Source organism: Mrakia frigida (assembly GCF_051309035.1).
Source record: "Mrakia frigida strain ATCC 22029 unplaced genomic scaffold BDY24scaffold_60, whole genome shotgun sequence".
Taxonomy (NCBI): domain Eukaryota; kingdom Fungi; phylum Basidiomycota; class Tremellomycetes; order Cystofilobasidiales; family Mrakiaceae; genus Mrakia; species Mrakia frigida.
Window position 1 is genome coordinate 1 of NW_027481221.1, and position 17,074 is coordinate 17,074.

The 17,074-nt window shown below is 53.7% G+C and overlaps 7 protein-coding genes across 7 annotated transcripts; 3 read left to right on the top strand and 4 right to left on the bottom strand.

The window, feature by feature from the left end:
* Positions 1-88: 88 nt before the first annotated feature.
* On the top strand, positions 89-1,563 carry BDY24DRAFT_419345 (uncharacterized protein; the record flags this gene model as incomplete). Its single annotated transcript, XM_076643965.1, has 8 exons — positions 89-93; positions 172-267; positions 404-448; positions 528-629; positions 725-919; positions 992-1,078; positions 1,173-1,241; positions 1,332-1,563. Coding segments are annotated over 8 exons (831 nt in total), but the record flags the coding sequence as incomplete, so codon positions are not given.
* Positions 1,564-1,854: 291 nt separating this feature from the next.
* On the bottom strand, positions 1,855-3,213 carry BDY24DRAFT_356600 (SKP1 family protein; the record flags this gene model as incomplete). The annotated part of the gene is made up of 7 exons (XM_076637804.1): positions 1,855-2,127; positions 2,224-2,296; positions 2,422-2,485; positions 2,568-2,632; positions 2,706-2,825; positions 2,927-2,991; positions 3,111-3,213. 7 exons carry the CDS (start codon positions 3,211-3,213, stop codon positions 2,099-2,101), a joined length of 519 nt encoding a protein of 172 aa, XP_076492075.1. The 3' UTR covers positions 1,855-2,098.
* A 370-nt stretch (positions 3,214-3,583) lies between these two features.
* On the top strand, positions 3,584-4,426 carry BDY24DRAFT_372807 (uncharacterized protein; the record flags this gene model as incomplete). The annotated part of the gene is made up of 6 exons (XM_076638221.1): positions 3,584-3,678; positions 3,776-3,820; positions 3,891-4,022; positions 4,048-4,138; positions 4,210-4,319; positions 4,396-4,426. 6 exons carry the CDS (start codon positions 3,584-3,586, stop codon positions 4,424-4,426), a joined length of 504 nt encoding a protein of 167 aa, XP_076492076.1.
* A 172-nt stretch (positions 4,427-4,598) lies between these two features.
* BDY24DRAFT_404995 (Sodium/hydrogen exchanger family-domain-containing protein) lies at positions 4,599-9,965 on the bottom strand. The gene is made up of 19 exons (XM_076642578.1): positions 9,746-9,965; positions 9,474-9,650; positions 9,348-9,375; positions 9,254-9,269; positions 9,104-9,167; positions 8,891-8,985; positions 8,760-8,808; positions 8,574-8,641; positions 8,318-8,419; positions 8,108-8,208; positions 7,933-8,005; positions 7,822-7,838; positions 7,589-7,731; positions 7,441-7,510; positions 7,137-7,373; positions 7,008-7,048; positions 6,774-6,908; positions 6,130-6,697; positions 4,599-6,009 (listed from the first exon to the last, which is right to left on the bottom strand). The coding sequence occupies exons 2-19, from the start codon at positions 9,529-9,531 to the stop codon at positions 5,001-5,003; spliced, it is 2,874 nt and encodes a 957-aa protein (XP_076492077.1). The 5' UTR covers positions 9,532-9,650; positions 9,746-9,965; the 3' UTR covers positions 4,599-5,000.
* A 164-nt stretch (positions 9,966-10,129) lies between these two features.
* Positions 10,130-12,506, bottom strand: PEX3 (Pex3p). The gene is made up of 7 exons (XM_076644910.1): positions 12,330-12,506; positions 11,749-12,244; positions 11,540-11,678; positions 11,196-11,466; positions 10,989-11,099; positions 10,513-10,891; positions 10,130-10,416 (listed from the first exon to the last, which is right to left on the bottom strand). Exons 1-7 carry the CDS (start codon positions 12,488-12,490, stop codon positions 10,336-10,338), a joined length of 1,638 nt encoding a protein of 545 aa, XP_076492078.1. The 5' UTR covers positions 12,491-12,506; the 3' UTR covers positions 10,130-10,335.
* Positions 12,507-12,620: 114 nt separating this feature from the next.
* BDY24DRAFT_405001 (major facilitator superfamily domain-containing protein) lies at positions 12,621-15,832 on the top strand. The gene is made up of 14 exons (XM_076642579.1): positions 12,621-13,049; positions 13,162-13,311; positions 13,444-13,530; positions 13,655-13,707; positions 13,841-13,918; positions 14,002-14,022; positions 14,116-14,242; positions 14,364-14,524; positions 14,624-14,694; positions 14,778-14,898; positions 14,973-14,989; positions 15,111-15,197; positions 15,274-15,395; positions 15,458-15,832. The coding sequence occupies exons 1-14, from the start codon at positions 12,865-12,867 to the stop codon at positions 15,720-15,722; spliced, it is 1,545 nt and encodes a 514-aa protein (XP_076492079.1). The 5' UTR covers positions 12,621-12,864; the 3' UTR covers positions 15,723-15,832.
* On the bottom strand, positions 15,814-17,053 carry BDY24DRAFT_419351 (uncharacterized protein; the record flags this gene model as incomplete). The annotated part of the gene is made up of 5 exons (XM_076643966.1): positions 15,814-15,848; positions 16,072-16,189; positions 16,267-16,428; positions 16,495-16,546; positions 17,049-17,053. 5 exons carry the CDS (start codon positions 17,051-17,053, stop codon positions 15,814-15,816), a joined length of 372 nt encoding a protein of 123 aa, XP_076492080.1.
* Positions 17,054-17,074: the final 21 nt, after the last annotated feature.

The following is a 17,074-nucleotide window of genomic DNA, read 5'->3' on the forward strand; positions in this document are numbered from 1 at the left end:
GGTTCGTTCGAGCTCTCGACTCGGATCCTTCCTTCAGAGTCAGGTCGTTGACGTGGCATCCTCTCTCTACGTCGTGTCTTTTTACAGCTCGAGGTGCGTCTCAAATCCGTTTCGTTTCCCAATCTTCCGTCGTCTCAAGATTGACCTGACTGGCCGTTTCAACCCTTTTAGAACCGTCCCTCCTTCGCAGCAACGTCCGTTCTACCATATCCCGGATCCTTCGTCGTGGACGTCGCAATACCCAACTCAAGGGAGGGGTTCTCTCCCGTGCGTCGTCCTTTCCCTTTCCGGACTTGGATTGGTTTCCTTCTTTCGTCTCGCTCTAGCTTCCGTTTCTTCTCTTATCTCGGAGGTTTGAACCACTGACTGCCTTTTCTCTTCTTCATAAACTCTACCGTTTCAGGTCAGCTTCGCCCTTCAATCTCTGCACGAAAACAGTCGCCCGCAGGTTCGTCGCGTCGTCGAGTTCGGTCTGCTTTGAGTTTTGGCCCGATGCTGAATCTCTACCGTTCGACCGTTTCCTTCAGCCTTCCCGCCAACCCGTCCTTCTTCCCTGAGGTCGCGGCTTCGAGGAAGGATGCCCAGGCGTCTCAGTCGGATTCTGCTCCTGTCCTCGTCTCTCCCCAAAGGTGAGCTTCCCGAGCTTCTTACTTTGCTTTTGTCCCGATCATGCTTCGGAATACTGACCCTCCTTCTTTTGGAATGGTTTCGGGTCTCGGTTCAGGTCCCTTCCGACGAGTCTTTCATCGAGCAAGGATTCTCCAGAGTCGTCGAGGGAAGGCTCGGTCACCCCTCGATCTTCGCTCAGCTGGGAGAGATCGCATTATCTCGTCCCTCAACCAAACCCTTCCTGGGTCGGAACGAGTATAGGAGGCGAGAAACAGGAGGATCCCTCCTTTCCTGACGATGCTCGAGAAGGGTGGGCTCAACTTTTCGGTTCGTCGCTTTGACCGGACTCAAGCTGACTCGCTTTGGAACCTGGACGTTCCAGTTTTTGTCTTCCGAAGGATTTCGTGCCTGAAGGCGCGTACTACTTCCTCTGGCGTGGCTTTGCGTCCTTGAACATCCCTTCAACTCGGTGAGTCCGATCGTCTCTTCTTTCTTCGCGTTCGCTATCGTTGCCTTTTCCGCTTGGACTGATGCGACGAATTCGTTTCTTGTTGTTTTTCAAGATTGCTCCAATACGACCCGCTCTTTGGATACTCTCGTTCCTGGTCTTCGTTCCTTAGCAACCCAGCCAGGTGAGTCCGTGTTTTTCGCCGTCCGAACTTCCCGTTTCTCTCGACGTCTACTTCGACTGACTCTCTTTGATCTTTTGCAACCTCACACAGGAGCTCTCTGGAGGACCTCCTCTCCCTCGTGGGTTGCGAGTTGATCGATCTCTGGCAGCAGGAGGAAGACGAACACGTTCGGTTCACCGAAACTCTCAACAGATTGGTGCTGGTGTTTTGGTTGACGCTCCAGGACAACGCTCGGACAATGGCCATCCACGACGAGTACTGGGCCTCTTTGTTCTTCAATCGTCTCGAAGATTCATCCCGAGGAGAGTTGGCTCGACCGTGAAGTGAGTTGTTTTTCCTCTTCCGTTTGTCCCTCGCTCGCACGCTGTCTTCTCGCCCTGACCTTGATCTCGCTCTTATCTACCGTTGCAGTTCTGTTTTGGAGGTCTGTGCCCGGAGCTCATTGGGAATCCAGTCAGGTCCGTTCTCGCTCTTGTACTTTGCGTCTCTCTTCGTTTGAATCTCGGTTTCGGTTCGTTCGTTTTCCTTTGTTCCCTTGTACTTGGTCTATCGTTTCGTTGGGCGCTTTTTAAAAAAACTACGGTCTATGAGAATGGAACTGCCCCTCTCCTATCTTGCTTCGATCTCGTAAGGGTCTTTCTCTCTCGTCCGATTTCGTGATCTTTTTGTCGACAGCTGAAGCGGAACGCTTCGACGTTCTGAGGCTTAGCTCCCGTCGAAAGCAGCATCCTTATCCCAACTTCTCGTGGCGAGTTCAACATGCATAGAGGCTGGTCGAGGATCAACGAGTAACCGATCCTGAAGCACCGGGTTTGGCTCCGACGCGACGCGAACGATTGCTGTTGACGGGGTGTTGATTACTTGCGCTTAGGTCGACCGGTGATAGCTGGGAAGAGTATATAGATAAATGGTTAGGTTCAGCTCGTGTGGAGGAAGCAGGACGAAGGAAGGCAGGTGTTCAAAAGACGAAAGCAGGACTTACACTCTCCCCATTCGTTCTCCTTGATGATTTGAGCCTCTTCCTCCAAGGTGAACTCGATGGGAATATGGAAAATCTGGAGTATGGGTAAAGCGAACGGGCGGGTGGGCAGATGAAAACGGTGGGTCGATCAGCTTTCTTCCTTCGAAACCCTGGACGGGACGACTTTCGACGCGTCTGACGCGAGGCAATTGAACGAACCTCTCTGATCTGGGTATGATCCTTGTTTGCGATCAAGATAGCAACAGTCTTGCATCCTACGTGACTGAAGAAAGCGACAAAGGGGAGGCAAAGGGCTCGAGAGTTAGCAGCGCAACGCGACGAACGTGGTACGAAAGGATACTCACAGTAACGCTTCGATGTCGAGGTAGTTTGCTGCGAGGATGAGATCGAAGAGCATTTGTTGGTCAACCTGGAAAAATTGATCAAAGGGATTTGGGTAAGTCCACGACGCAGGCAAGAGGAGAGAAGCAACAGGACCTCACAGAGATGAAGCTCGCATCCCACTCGCTCAGGTCGGTGCATCTGGATCGGTTTTGATGGACGTCGTACGCAGTTTCAGTTTGAGCGAAGTCTGCTCGGTGATGCTCGCAGAACTCGAGGACCTGATGGACGAAAGGGGAAACAGTCAACAAGCGCGATGCGATCACCTTTCCTTCACTCTCCTTTTCATTCGTTTCTCTGGAAGATCCATGCAAAACCCTACCTTCTTCAGTACTGCCTCCTTGATGTTAACGAGGGGAATAGCCTGGCTAAGGTCGTCTCCCAAGTCTGAACCGAGTGGATCAGGTTCGGACGAAAGACGTGATCTCGAGTCAGCGCTGAGACGAGAGGCCGGAAGAGGAAAGGACGGACAAAAGGAAAGACAGTCGACGAGATGTTTAACGTACCCTCGAGCATGTTCTTGAGCAGAACGGATCTCTCAGCAACTTCCTTGTCCACCGAGAACGTGATTCCGTCCGAACTTCGAAGGACGACTTGGGCGGCAGCCATTCGAAAGAGAGGTGTTGTGTAATAAAGATAAGCGGAGGGAGTTGAAGTTGAGGGGAAAGGGAAGGTCTCTAGATCCTGAAAGCTCAAAGGAGAGCAGCTGCTGTTTCCTTTTCCGCGATCGCTCGCGCGCCTCCCGAGCTTCCTTGTGTCTCAAACAAGCCGACTGCCCTCTGTTGCTGCTTTCGGAACACCCCTTTTGATCTGAACCCTTCTTTGCTGAGAACGGAAGCTGGCTGAAAACGCATTCCTCTCGCTCGTTTCGGAAATCGAAAGAGGAAAGGGTTCGGATCTTTCCCTGGTTCGAAGTTTCTTGTGAAAGCTCGCTCCCTCCTCCCAACCCTCACCCAACCCTCTTCGATCCCTGGCGCTCATGTCTTCGCATACCTTCGTCGGAACTTCGGTGCCTGCTCCTTACGTGTTTACCAGATGCACCCCCAAAGCTGAACGAACGGTCGAAGACATCATGTTCGTGCCGTTTTCTTTCCTTGCGTTTCGTTGCAGCCCTCCTCCGCCTGACACTTGTCTTTCCCTCTCCCTTTTTTTTTCTTCTTTCTTTTGACAGAGGTAGGGGAGAGCTCGAGAAGTTTACGCGTCTCGTTCTGGCAACGTGAGTTTTCGGGTCGCGCCCGTTCTCTTTTCTTCGACCTGACCCCCGATCTCTTTTTTTTTGCTGGAAGACGAGCCGCCTCTCCTCTTGCTCGGACTGCAAACGCCTCTGAGGGATCTGACCAAGCTCGGAGAGATTTAGCCCTGCTGATCGCTACTCGTGCTCAAGAACTGATCGTGAAGAAGGTTGAACGAGCAGCAGGGTGAGGGTTTCTCTTTTTGTTTCAGTTCCACCGACGGTCATTTCGCTGACGCTTCTTGTTTCTTGTTGAGGTGGCTTCAGGTTCTTGAACTTTTTGGAGGGGTTCGATCCCGACCTGTAAGCGGTAGATCCTTCCGAGAACGTAGCGCGACGCGTCGCTTGACTTCAGTTCTTTCTTCGCTTTCTAGACGATCCCGGTTGTACCTCGAGGCCTTTCGTCAGGAGCCGGCTACCGTCGAGAAGGTGGATCAAGCGCTGGCGACTTTGAAGGAGCAGCAAGATCGTTGGGTCTGAGAAGGTGAGTAAAGTTGTAAACCAAACCAGATCAGCAAAGTCGACGCGTCTTTCATCCCGATCTTGCTTTCGCTTTTCAGACACTTGTCGTGTTGTCGTGTTCTTGGGTAGGAGTTGGTTGAAGAAGTGGATCTGAGGCATGGATAGGGGTCGAGAGACGGTTGAACGGAGGAGTGCAGGGCAAGACGAAGTCGAGCAGAAGCAAATGGGTCTGGTCGGAATCTGTACCTTAGCCGTATTGAACCTCATCAAATTTTACCATCGGAAGAGGTCCAGAAGCAAGCTAGGCTAACCCGTGCACCGAGCCCCGAGGAAGCCCATGTTGGATCAGATGAGTGTTGCGTTCGCTCGTTTTCTGCCCGTTTGACAGAAGCCCTACTGCCCGTTTTTTGGGCTAAGATAAGGTACGAGATCAGACTTGCATCAAAGGAACGAAAGATCAAGAGGCCCAAAAGACGGCGTCGCCTTCCTTCCTCTCCTGGAGCAAGGAAGAGAGCAATGCAAGCAGTGGATATTCAGAGCGAAAACAAACAGAAGGAATGAACGAGAAGGTAGGTAGGTAGCACGGGGAGTGAGTAGACAAAGAGAATGATGAAAGAAGAGAAATGCGACGCGACGAGCAAGGAAGGGGGACGAAACGAAACCAAACGAGAAGAGAGAAGATAAAAAGAAAGGAACCTAGTATCTAAGTGGGCTTGTTAGGCAAATCAAACGTCACTCCTGGACCTCCTGTAGGCCCGTTGAACTCTCCAGGGGTCATCAACAGCCCGCCCGGTGGATTCGACGCGCTCCTCCCAATCGATCCTCCCACTGCCGCCGCAGAGCTGAGCGACGAAACCCTCTTGTGACCGAAGTGCTGATCGGCTCCGAGTGGGGACAGTCCTGAGTGGGTCATGGTCGAGGTGGGAGTAAGGGTCAAGGGCGAGTCGGTGAAGCGGACGCTCGAAGGGACCGCAGAGGCAGGGGAGGAGGTGGAGTCGTTGGAGTCGTCTTGGGAGTTGGCGAAGGAGCTCCTGGTTGGTGGAACGAAGGAGAAAGAAGCGGGGATGGAGAGGAGGTTGATGTCGGGAGCGTTTCGGGAAGAGGGTGGTGGAGAGTTGTTTCGAGACGAGGATCCTCCTCCCTTCCCTCCACCAAAGAGCTTCTTGATCGCGTCTCGTTTCCGACCTGTTGGCTTGTCGTCGACGAGGATGGTAGGAGGGGAGTACTTCTTGTTCTTCTTGTCGGAAGAGGAGGAGACGGGAGGGTAGGAAGCTTTGGGACGATCCGAAGGGTGGGTCGATGATTCTCCGACTTCGTCCTCATCGTCGTCGTCTTCCACGGCCGCCTCCTCGTCCGAATCGACTTGGATCCTCTCCGTTCGCATCATCGAGAATCCTCCTCCCGAACGACGTTTCGGCCTGTCGCTCTCGTCGTCCTCACGAGTGGGGTTGGATCGGAGGGAGTGAACCGACGCGGCGAAGGATTCGGCTCTCGAGTCCTGACGTTGAAGGCGGTCGTCCCTCTCCTCTGATGATTCCGTGAAGAACTTGAGCGCCGACTTGATCTCGTGAGGGATGCCTCCAACGTCCTCCTTGACGTGAATGAGGTAGTGCTTGAGATCCTGAGCGACTCCTTCTCGAGGGCCTCGGAAGCTGTCACGTCGACTGGGCTTGTCGTCGAGGAAGTGGTTCCGAACGACTTCGACTTCGACGCTGAGGACACGGAGATGAAAGAGAACACAAGGGGTCAGTGATCGAGTCAGAAGAAGAACGCTCGAAACCGAGCGCAAGGAGAAAAGGAGCGTCGAAGGAAGGATAAAGATTCGAACTCACTCGGCGCCGTCGTCTCCTCCTCGCTCGATGATCAAATGGTTTCCCTGCCTGAACTCCCTCAACGGAGGCGTCTTTCTTCCACTCTCCTCCAACTCAATATCACTCCCCGTCTCCTGCGCCTCTCTCCTCTCTCCCTCAGCCTCGATCTCTCCAATCGTCTTCCCCTCCATCTTCCCTCCCTCTTCGTTCTCCACCTCCTCCCCGCCAACATCCTTCTTCTTGTCCCCAGTAACTCCGTTCCTCCTCGTCGAGCTCCCACTCCCACTCCCGTTCGAGCTTCCTTCTCCTCGATCGTCAAGACCAGCCGTCGAGTCCGAGCTCAACCCGATCTCCTTCTCCTCCCTGTCTCCGGGACCCTTCTCGACGTCGTCGTCCCGATTGATTCGAATGTTGGCTCCAGGCACGATTCGTTGCATTCCAGAGAGCCAGGCGGGTTCGGGACGTTCGACTCGATCTCGGTCGATCGAGTAGAGACGGGAGTCGTTGGTTCGAGTGAAGGCGATAGAGTGGGTTCGAGAGATGGAGTGGACTCGTCGACCGAGGGAGAAGAAGGGGATAGAGAGTCCATCTGTGGTTTGAAGACATGAACATAGTCAGTTCGAGGTCGAGCAGCGAAAGAGATTCAGAGACGACAGGCGACTCACGAATGAGAACGGAACACAACACGAGGAAATGAACGATGGGCTTGATGGTGACAGCGAGGAGTTCGACTTGGTTCGTAGGAGGATAGACGGGGTCGGGGAGCTTCGTTTGAGCGAGAGTCGAGATGAAGATGGCACCTGCAGTGAGGAGACGGATTGGAGTCGAAGTCAGCACGCGTCCTTCATTCCCTTCCAATTGTCCCCTCGTCAGCACCAGAACGGATGTGAGCTACTTACCGACTCCCATAGGACCGAAGTGACCAGTGAAGAGAGCTTCCCTGCAAAGCGGGATCGAAGGAAAGGACGCAGAGGGTCAACAACGAACGCGTCGGCGACGGACGGGAATCGAAGGAAACAAAGACGGACCTGAACGTCCTAATATCCGGGATCCACCTGTACAGCGCCAGAATGACAGGCATCCTCCTGAGGAACATGATACTGATCATGAGAACGATCAATCGCCAGGCGGAGAGAGTGAGGTCGTGATTGTTGAACTGGTCGAAAGGAAGGATGGCTCCGATGTAGATGAAAGCGGTAGTGTTGAAGAGCAGATCGATGACGTTGGAGAAGTTGGACTCTTCGGTTTGTTTGTTGAAGAACCCACTGGCAAAGGACAAGGAGGACGAGGTCAGCGCTGAAGAGAGGAGGAAAAGACGGGAGGACGACTCACTCCCAAGCGAAAGCGGTTCCACAGGCGAAGGCAGCAAGGAGATCGTCACTTCCGAGGAGAGTGGTGACTCCTATAAACGAAGAAGATAAGGAAAGAATAGTGAGTGACCACTCAAAGGAAAAAGGACGAACCGAAAACTCGAACTCACCGATCGAGAGCATGGCGAGAGAGATGTACTGAGCGACGAACGACTGCCTATCGATAAGACCTCTCGTCTCACAGAACCTCATAAGTCTCCTAGCAACGTATCCGAGGATAGCACCGATCGTGATTCCAAGCGCAACTTCGTAGCTGGTGGGAGACAAAAGAGGTGAAGAGGAAGAGGGAGGTCAGCCGACGCAAAAGCAGGCTCTTCTGGAACGAGAGGACAGCGAAACTCACAGCCAAGTAACGTAAAACTGTGATGATGGGCAAAGAGGGATATGAGCAGAGAAGGGAAGGAAGGTCAGCTCGGAGCGAGTTCGAAAGCGCGAGGGAGAGAGGTAGACTGACCCATTCTCCAACGGCGTGGGCGTCACTCGCGTCAAGGATAAGGTAGAGGGCAATGTAGAGGAAAGGGAAGGCACTGAATAACGAGGAGGAGCAGCGGAGAAAAAGACTAAAGTCAGCTCCTGCATCTCGTTGAGAATCGAGACGCGTCGAGGGAGAAGGACAGAAGAAGACTCACGCTCCGTCGTTGCAACCCGACTCAGCAGCCAGCAGATGCCTCAAGTGAGCAGGTACGTGCTTGTCGGCAAACTTTCCTCCGATGACGGCTTGAGCGAGAATCTGTTGAAGGAGTAGGCGAAGGAAGAACGAAGGGTCAGTTCGAGTCGGCGAAGAAAGGACGAAGCCTCGTCGAGCTCCGACGCAGGTTTGGTTAAAGGAGTTGACTCACTGGATCCGTAGGAGTAACACACGCAGCGATGACTAAAGACGAGAGGAAGGAAAGTCCAGGGATGATTCCGTAGATCAACGCAGCCGAGACGAACCAACCGAACTGCGAGGACGAGGTGACGACCGAGGGAGGAGAGGAGAGGGAGAAGGAGAGTCAGGTTTATTTTTGAGGCGTGGTCTCGAGGGTGAGCGATATATAGACAGAGTCGAGAGTGGAGTCGAGTGAACGATGGTAAGAGGAGGGCTTCAGAACTCACGACCATGACCGGTCCGAGCAGAAACGCCAACGACTTCCAGTGCTTCTTCATATACGCCTTGGGCAACTCTGAGAGGGAGAAAGAGCGCAAGAGACATCAAGGAGTCAGATGTCTGGGAGAGGTCGGCATCGCTCGAGTCTCGACCGACTCGTTCCCTCCTTCCGGCTCTGCTCTTTCTGGACTCACCGACTCCTACAGCGAACACCGAGATCGCAATGACGACTCTTGTGACTTCCTGAAAGCCCATCAAGGTAGCCAGACCAAACGAATCAGCTTCACGAGATCTCAGAGGGGTGGAAGACGACGCGCAGACTCACGAGCGTGATATCGTTGACTGTATCCTCGTTCGCTCCTCCCCAAGACCTCGGATCGAACCCTCCCGTCACGTAGGGTCCGACGATGATTCCAACCACTGTTTCCAAGCGGAAAGGGAGGTGAATACGGAAGGAAGAAAGACGCGTCAGCAAAGGGACCAAGGAGGGAGGGTGGGAGGAGAGCTGGAAGGGTGGCGAGAGAGAGAGGGTACGAACAGGTTGCGATAACGGCTTCTCCGATGAAAGCCTTCTCTTTGATGAAGAGGGAGAACATTCCGAACTGTGAGAAGACGAGGACAGGGGAGGGGGGGGTAAGCTGAGGGCGGGAGAGATAGGGAGGAGCTGAAGCAAGGGGGGGAAACGAACGAGGACGATGAATCCTCTGTGTTTTGGAAGTGAATCAAGGTCAGTTTCTTAAACGACTATGTAGAAGGAGGTGTAGGAAAGATAATGGACGTACCCGAGAATTGTATAGGTCAGATGGGCAGCTGTAGGAGAATCGAGAAAGGGAAGGAGGAGGAGGAGGTCAGCTCGAGTTCAAAGGTCAGCTTCCAACCCTCTTCCTCTCTGAATAGATCTGACTGACCATCGACGTCGAAAGGATGAAAACCTTCTCCTCCGCCGCCGCTTCTGGGTATGAGCATGCTAGAATGTTCAAGTGTTGAGAGTCCGAGAGCGAGTTGGGAGGCGGAAAGGGAGGGAAGGAAGGGAGTTTGTGTGGGGTCGTCGAGGTTGGAGTCGAACGTTCCAGGAGAGCTGAAGCCTAGTGAAATTTTGAATGCAACGATAAGGTCAGAGTTGAGTTCTTTAGAAGCTTATCGAGCACGGAAGACTTCTTAGAAAAGGGTTGATACGAACGAGAGCTGGAGGATCGAGAGAGAGAGAAGGAGAGAGAGAGAGTCGAAGGTTGGAGGAGTTCAGGCCTGCGAAGAGTGGCTCGTCGTACGAGGATGGGAGAGAGAGAAGGGAGAGGAAGGGAGGGATAGAGAGAGAGCTGTCGTCCCTTATCTTGGGGGTTGTCGGCGTTAGGGAGAAGGAAGCAACGGACGGCGAGAATCTCCAGACGAGAATCTTGGCGGGGAGGAGCGGTGGTCATCGTGAGCTCGCTCTCATTTTTTATTTTTATTTTCGCTTTCTTCCCTCGACAAGACTCTTCAGCCCTGTTATCTTATCTCTCAGGGGCTCGCTCTTCTCCAACCCAAGCATATTCTCGTTCAGAAGCCAACGGAACAAAGAGAACATGGCTTGGGAGTTGAAGAAGCAAAACGAAGGGGATGCCGCGTCTTCTTGGAAGAGAGATCCGGCTTCCCTCTCTCTCGATTTCTGGCAGATGTAGCAGTATTTAGAGCGGAGAGGACGCAGGGTCTCAAGGAGGAGAGAGTTCTATAACCAGCTTCCTTTCCTCTCTGGCACTCTCGCGAGTGATGTCCACGAAACGAAAGATCTATCTAGAACCCCTCGTCCAACCCGAGGTAGCTCGAGTACACGACCGCCGAGAAGGAGGCGAGTTCTGGAAGATCTGCTAGGCTCTGAAAGAAATTAAAAATAAACGAACGGAGCAGGCAAGGTCAGCAAGTCTGTTTTTTTTCGACGCGACTCCAGGAGAACGGGAAAGTCAAACTCACATCAACAACCCTGTTCCCGCCACCGAGCATGCCTCCATCCTCCAAACTCTCCCTCCCAAACTTTGCCACCTCTGCCAACACCTCCGCCAGCCTCTTCGGCTTCGTTTCGACAATCTCCTCGAACCTCCCTCCCTGCTGGTCGACGGTCACTCCGCCGAGCATCCGCCTCTCCCCTAACGCGTCCACCAGACTTCCGAACGCGTGAGCCAGCGAGCTAGAGAGGCAGGATTCGAACGAAGGGGAGGAGAGGTACGTGGACGTTTCCGAGAGGAGCAGACGGATCGGAGCCGTGGGCGAGGAGGGCAGGGCGTTGAGGTGCGTCTGTTGGAGGAGGTGGGCGAGGGTGCTGGGTGTCGGAGGCAGGAGGTGCGGGAGGAAACTACGGAGGGGAGCGGAGGAGAGGGGAGGGGAAGGTTAGGAAGAAAGCAAGAGAGGGAGGGAGGGAGAAGAAGGAAGAGGAGGAGGAGAAGACTCACGAATGAGGTCTGGGGATCGAGTCTCCTCCGAGGTCGAACTCGACTTTCCGTCGGATCTCGAGAAGGAGGGCTTCGAACTCGGTTTGGTTGAGCGTCTTCTTGAGGCTGACCCTGGGGGTGCGAAAGGAAAAGGGCGGGGGGCGACGCGTTAATTTCTTCGTCGTGGACACCTCCCTGCGTCCTTCTTGAACGAGAAAGTTCACTCACGGTCCCATCACCTCCTTCACAGCTCTCTCCACCCTCTCTGCGACCTCCCTCCATCCAACATTCATTAACCACCAACTGAAACTCAGGTAGACCATCTCGTCCTCGGGCGAGACCTCTCCTTCGCCTTGAGGACCCTCTCCCAATCCCAACGTCGTCTCGAGTTCCTTGACGGACCGAACGTACGAGTGTCGACCGAGGAGGTTGAGTTGGATTCGGGTTTGGAGCGTGAGCAGAGTGAGCGTGTAGAGCGCTGTAAGCGTTCGAGTGAAGGCTGCAGCGAGAGAACGGGCGAGGTGAGAAAACGTTGAAGAAGAGAGAGCAAGAGCGAGAGAGGAAGGACGAACTGAGGAGCTTGAGTTCGTTCCAGAGTTGCATCTTGGTCTTTGGAGGAGCGAGCAGGGTGGCTGCAGAGGGTGGGAGAGGTGCTGCTGGAGGAGACGAGACGGTGGACGATTCGACGGTTGAGGCGATGGAGAGGACGGACTGAAGGAAGGAAGGAGATAAAGATGCAAGGTGAGCAAAGAGCGATCACTCGGAGAGAGAAGAGACCGACCTGTTGACTCTCGGACAAATTTTCCTTTCCCTTGTCCATCTCTTGAAACTCGCTCGACCAACTCGCTCCCACGTCACTCTGCGTCCTTCCAACTTCCTTCGGCTCTCCCTCTGCCTCTCCTACTCCGACCTCTCCCGTCTTCTCTCCTTCTCCCTCAGCTTCAACTTCCTCTCCTGAGCTCGTCGTCGTCGTCGTCGTCGAAGATGCTGGCGCTGGTGGTGCTGGTGGTGCGGAGGAGGAGGAGGAGGAGGAGGAAGAAAGGAGCTCAACGTCCGAGCTGGATTCCGTTGAGGCGAGCGAAACGATGGAATCTTCCATGGCGACGGTCGAAGACGAGGTGATAGCGATCTCGGGTTTGGGTTTGGAGAGCTGCTGGAGCTGATGAGTGAGATCTTCGACGTCCATCTCCTCCAGGATCTGGGCAGACAGAGTCGGAAGGAGGGCGAGAAGCGTGAACGTGCAGTCCTCTTGATTCTGAAGGAAACGTCGTCGGAGGCTGATTGTAACAGAGAGATCGGCAAGATCAAGATCAGTATAGAGCCTTCGTCTGGCAGAAGATATAAACAGGAAAAGAAGCTGACCTCTCCCTCGATGCTCTCTCCTCGGTCACCTTCGCTTGAATGTCCTTCAATCGATCCAGAAGATAGGTTCCGGCGAGATAGAGTCCTCCTGCTACTCCTGCTACCACAGCCAAGGACCGAGCATGAGGGCGAAGGCGTTTGCGGAATCGTTCGAGGAGCATGCTTGGAGAATGTCGTCGTTGGGAGGGAACTCGGGCGTGTTTGCCGACACGAGATTCAAGCACGAGAGCATGCTTCTCGAGCTCGTTTGTTTTTCGCAGAGAGAAAGAAAACCTGCTCACGAGTCGGAGATCTGAGTCCATTCTCTACCGACCTGTTACTAAGTTTCGGCAAACCTGTTTCAGCAACGCTCCTCCAAATCGAGCGCGAGCTCACCACCTTTTGCTCTAACGACTCCAACGACCACCCTCCTCTCCTCTCTTCTCTTCGGAATTGAGCGGACTGCATTTCAGTAGTACAGTCTAGCCTTTAATCACCACCCGTTACCCAACTCCCTTTTAATCTTCCTCCCATCGAGCCTGCTTCAACATCGGAGATGACCTTCCCTGCTCCTCCTGTTCAGCCCTCCTCTTTGTTAGCACTGGACAAGGAGAAATCCCTAGGCTTCAGCGCTTCTCAACCTCCAGCAGAGTATCCTCCTTGGGAAAAAGATTCAGAGAACCCTCTCAACTGGAACACAAAGAGGAAATGGGTAGCAACCCTCGTCGTTTCGCTCACAGGGTGAGTCCGAGGCGAGCTCGACCTTGAGCTCGTTTCCCTTTTCGTTCTCTCCGCTGCCCGTCTTTCTCTCTATTCAGAGGCTAACGCCACTCTTTTCGCTCGTCCCCAACAGGTTCATGAGCACAGCAGCCTCCTCCATGCCTGCTCCAGCGTCAGAGAAAATCGGAGAGCACTTTGGGCTTTCAGATCGGACCGTCGACACCCTCGTTACCTCCATCTTCGTGCTCGGTCTAGGGTTCGGACCGTTCTTGTTTGCTCCAATGCACGTATAGACCTCTACTCTCTCTCTCTCTCTGCTACCACAGCGAAGGGCTCACAGATACACCGAGAGCTTGAGAGAAGGAAGGGAGAGATTCGCTAACCTCAGTTCTCTTTGGCCGTCGTGGTGCCGCAGATCTGAGCTCTACGGTCGTAAATCAGCCTACACCACCTCAACGATACCCTTCGCTCTCATGAACCTCTCGTGTATATTTGCTCCTTCGTGCGTTTCTACCCCTGCAAACCTGCCCTTTTCCTTTTTCAAAGGACCGCGGCGACTCAAACTGATCGCTCTCTTTCGCCTTCAACCTTGTCGACTTTCGTCGGTTCTTCGGTCGTTTGAACAGCATGCCAGCTCTGATCGTCCTGAGGTTCTTCGCTGGAGTGTTCGCTTCGAGTGGTGAGTTTGATCGGATCGAGGTCTAGCTCGAGAGGAGATGCCGAAGGATGGGCTGTGCGAGACCGCGGAGAGGCGGAGGACGCGACTTTTCCGTCGTACCATCTCGTTTCTGACTCAGTTTGGTGGTTCCTAGGTCCTTCGTTGGGAATAGCTACGGTGTCAGATATCTTCTCACCGGCAGATCGTGGATCTCCGATCTCTATTTACGCTGGTTCGTGCGCTCCTCTTTGTCTCTTGGACGCGTCCCATTCTTCGCTGACACGCCCTCCTCTCTTCACTTTCTTTGTCCTTCAGTTGGACCGATGGCTGGACCTGGTAATCACTTACCTCGGTCTCGCCCTCTCCACGCTCCAATAACAGCCCAGGTCGACTGACCCCTCGTCCGCTCCTCCCTCTCCCCTTTCCCAGTCCTCGGTTCCATGATCGGAGGGTGGCTCTACCTCGCAGGCTATCGTTGGATCTTCGGTCTCCTCACCATCATATCTATGCTCAACGCTATGGCCATCCAGCTTTTCCTGAGGGAGTCGTACGCTCCGTGAGTCTTTCGCTTTCCTTTCTCTCCTCCCTCCTTCTGTCTTTCCTTCCCTTCCTCTTTCCCTTTGTCAAATCCAAGCTGACCTACCTCCCCTCTGGTTTGAATGTTTGGCTGTTTGCAGCACCGTCAAATACAAACTCGCTCGCCTGCGTCGTGAACCCCCGAGTACCGTGGTCGAGGAGCAGCAGCAGATCAATCGGCATGAGCGATGGGGAGGCCTCGCTTGGATGGTTGAGTTGTTTCACGAGAGTGACTGGAAGCCAGTATTCAAGAGGGCCTTTAGTGAGTCTCTTCATTTCTGTTTGCTTCCCATCCGCCGGGAAGACGAAGCGAAACGGGACTGACCTTCGACGCGTCTCGTTTCGTTTTCTTCCTTCGCAGCTCGTCCACCACGTCTTCTCCTCCTCAATCCAGTTTGCCTGATAGCAGCTGTGTACTACGCATATATCTACGTGAGTTTCCTTGCTCTGGTCACCCGCTGGCGGCCTCTCTCGTTTCGAGTCGAAGCTGACCTTTTCGCCTACGCTCTTCTTAGGGAATCATCTACCTGCTCATAGTCACAGTTCCCCTTTTATTCGCCTACGATCCTCAAGACGCCAGCTTGTTCCACTACGGGTGGAGCAAGGAGATCGTTCCGTTGGCGTATTTGGGACTTGGCGAGTCGACGTTCTTTCTGTCTTTCTTCTTCTCTGCTCTGGAACTGACTTGAGCTGCGGTTCGACTTCAACAGGATTTGGGTTCTTCTCGGTGCGTACTTACTCTCATCGGTTTTCGAAAGAGGAAGCGAAACAGGGGGAGGCGAGCTCTTCACTTCGAAGCTGAGCTGACGGCCTCCTCTCCCTCCCTCTCCTCCTCTTCGTTCCTGCAGGCCGCTTTCACTGCCGCTCAAGCCCAGAACCGAATCTACGCTTATCTCTCCAAGAAACGAGGTGATTCAGGTCAGCCGGAGTACCGGGTAAGTGCTTCCTCGCCTCCTTCTTTCCCTCCAGAAAGAGAACGAACGCTGACTCTCATCCTTCGTTTTCTCGCAGCTCGTCCTCACCCAAATCGGGATGATCTTCTTCCCGACGGGGTGGTTTATCTACGGATGGTCAGCCCATTACCACTCCCACTGGATGGGTCCCGTCGTGGGTCTGGCGTTATGTGGATATGGGTACGTCGTTCTTTCTCTCTTTTTCAGTTTCCTCTCTGACTCCCCCTTTACCGCTCTCGCAGTCTTATGCTCGCCTTCAACTCAGTCCAAAACTTTATTGTCGACTTCTGTGCCCCGTACTCGGCAGCTGGAATAGCAGGAGCGACCTTCCTTCGGTCCCTCGTCGCGTTCGTCCTCCCTCTCGTTGGAGCGCTGCTGTTCGAGCGGTTAGGATGGGGTGGAGGAGGGAGTCTGCTGGCTGGGTTGAGTATACTGGCGTTGCCGTGCCCAACGTTGATGTTCTTTTACGGGGAGAGGCTGAGGGAGAGGTTCAAGCCGAAGTTTTGAATGAAGGGGAGGGTTGGGTTTTGTTGGTAGATCTCTTCAGTGTGGTTTGTTTTTTCTTACGCAACTTAGATTCAGAAGGGTCGGTTGTATTTCAGCTCTTTCTCAGTTTGTAGTCCACGTTGTTCCCTGAGAGGATCGAGGAGTGAAAAACAGAGGACGAAACGGTGTAAGGTCGAGCGTCGTCCTCTTTTCGACTCCAGCTTTGCGATCCTTCGACTCGACGGCGCGGCAGGTGCAGCTCAGATTCAATCGGATAGAAGAGGGAAATAAAAGACTAAGCTAAACGAACAATTAAACGCGTCCTCTTCTCAAGCTGCTTTCCTTTTCCTTGCGACTCTTCTTTCTTCACCCAGCGTCTCGAACGTAGAGGGTTCCATATCTCCGAAGTAGAGCCCAAGGCCGAGGAATCCAGGAGGTCTCCTTCGATCGTTAACTCCCATGCCTCGAAGAAGGGATTCCATCCATTGCTGTTCGCCAAAGGAGGCGACGACGCGCAAGTGTCGATCGGTCGACAAAGAGAGAGAGCAAAAGATCAGAAGCTCACATCGCTGTTCATCCAAGGGACGTCCTTTTGAGTCTGATAAGCGTTCTTGGTGAGAGGGTATCGAGCTCTCTGCCAGTCGGCTCGCTTCTCGCAGATCTTGTAGGCGTCCGAGGGAGAAGGGAGGGAGAGGGGGGAGGGGTCGAAAAGGAAGGAGGAGATCCACTGGAGGAGGGGAAGAAGAGGTGATTCAGCTTCGAAGGAAGGAGTAGAGTGAGAATATATGCTTACGTGACTTTGGATGTCAAAGGCGAGAAGAGCGTTGAGACAGAAGACGGCACCGCTGGAAAGAAGAAGAACGAACGGTCGCGTCAGTTTCGTTGTCGTTGACGAAAAAGACGAAACTTGAGAGCCAGGTCCCTCTTCAACCTTCCCCGTAAATCCCCAGAAAGGAAGAGCTAAACACCACTCTTTTCTCCAAAAATCTGCAGATGCGACATTCGTCTGCCTGCTCAAATAGCTCTGGTAGACGCAGGCGAACAGCCCTCGACGCCGCGTCGTCGGTCGTCGTCCTCTCTCGTCTTGCTCTTCTCTCACAATTTACGCAGTCGCCAAATAGATGAAGGGTCCTGAATGCTTGTGCGGAAAAGCTCAGAATCGAAGAGGAACGGTTGACGAGGCAAACTCAGGTCTAGTAACTGCTCCAAAGCGAAAGAGGACGCGTCGCGAGCGGATCGTGTCGTCGGAATGGGGTCCTCGTCTCTCAAATTAAGAGACAAGCTGTCCAAAACCTAGGAAGAAAGAGTGGTATGGAACGGGTGGAAAAGTGTCTGATGATCGTAGACCACATGAGATGGGCTGGCGACCCAGA

Excerpts from the sequence above, each read along its gene's own strand:
- BDY24DRAFT_404995 (XM_076642578.1), bottom strand. The coding sequence starts at position 9,531 with ATGCTCATACCCAGAAGCGGCGGCGGAGGAGAAGGTTTTCATCCTTTC. Across the intron at positions 8,642-8,759 it reads GGTGTTCGCTGTAGGAGTCG|AGTTGCCCAAGGCGTATATG; the intron begins GTGAGTCCAGAA and ends TCTCCCTCTCAG. Across the intron at positions 7,511-7,588 it reads TCTCGCCATGCTCTCGATCG|GAGTCACCACTCTCCTCGGA; the intron begins GTGAGTTCGAGT and ends CTTCGTTTATAG.
- PEX3 (XM_076644910.1), bottom strand. The coding sequence starts at position 12,490 with ATGCTCCTCGAACGATTCCGCAAACGCCTTCGCCCTCATGCTCGGTCC. Across the intron at positions 12,245-12,329 it reads GAGAGAGCATCGAGGGAGAG|CCTCCGACGACGTTTCCTTC; the intron begins GTCAGCTTCTTT and ends TGTTACAATCAG. Across the intron at positions 11,467-11,539 it reads GAACGAACTCAAGCTCCTCA|CCTTCACTCGAACGCTTACA; the intron begins GTTCGTCCTTCC and ends CTCTCGCTGCAG.
- BDY24DRAFT_405001 (XM_076642579.1), top strand. The coding sequence starts at position 12,865 with ATGACCTTCCCTGCTCCTCCTGTTCAGCCCTCCTCTTTGTTAGCACTG. Across the intron at positions 13,050-13,161 it reads CTCGTCGTTTCGCTCACAGG|GTTCATGAGCACAGCAGCCT; the intron begins GTGAGTCCGAGG and ends CGTCCCCAACAG. Across the intron at positions 15,198-15,273 it reads CAGGTCAGCCGGAGTACCGG|CTCGTCCTCACCCAAATCGG; the intron begins GTAAGTGCTTCC and ends GTTTTCTCGCAG.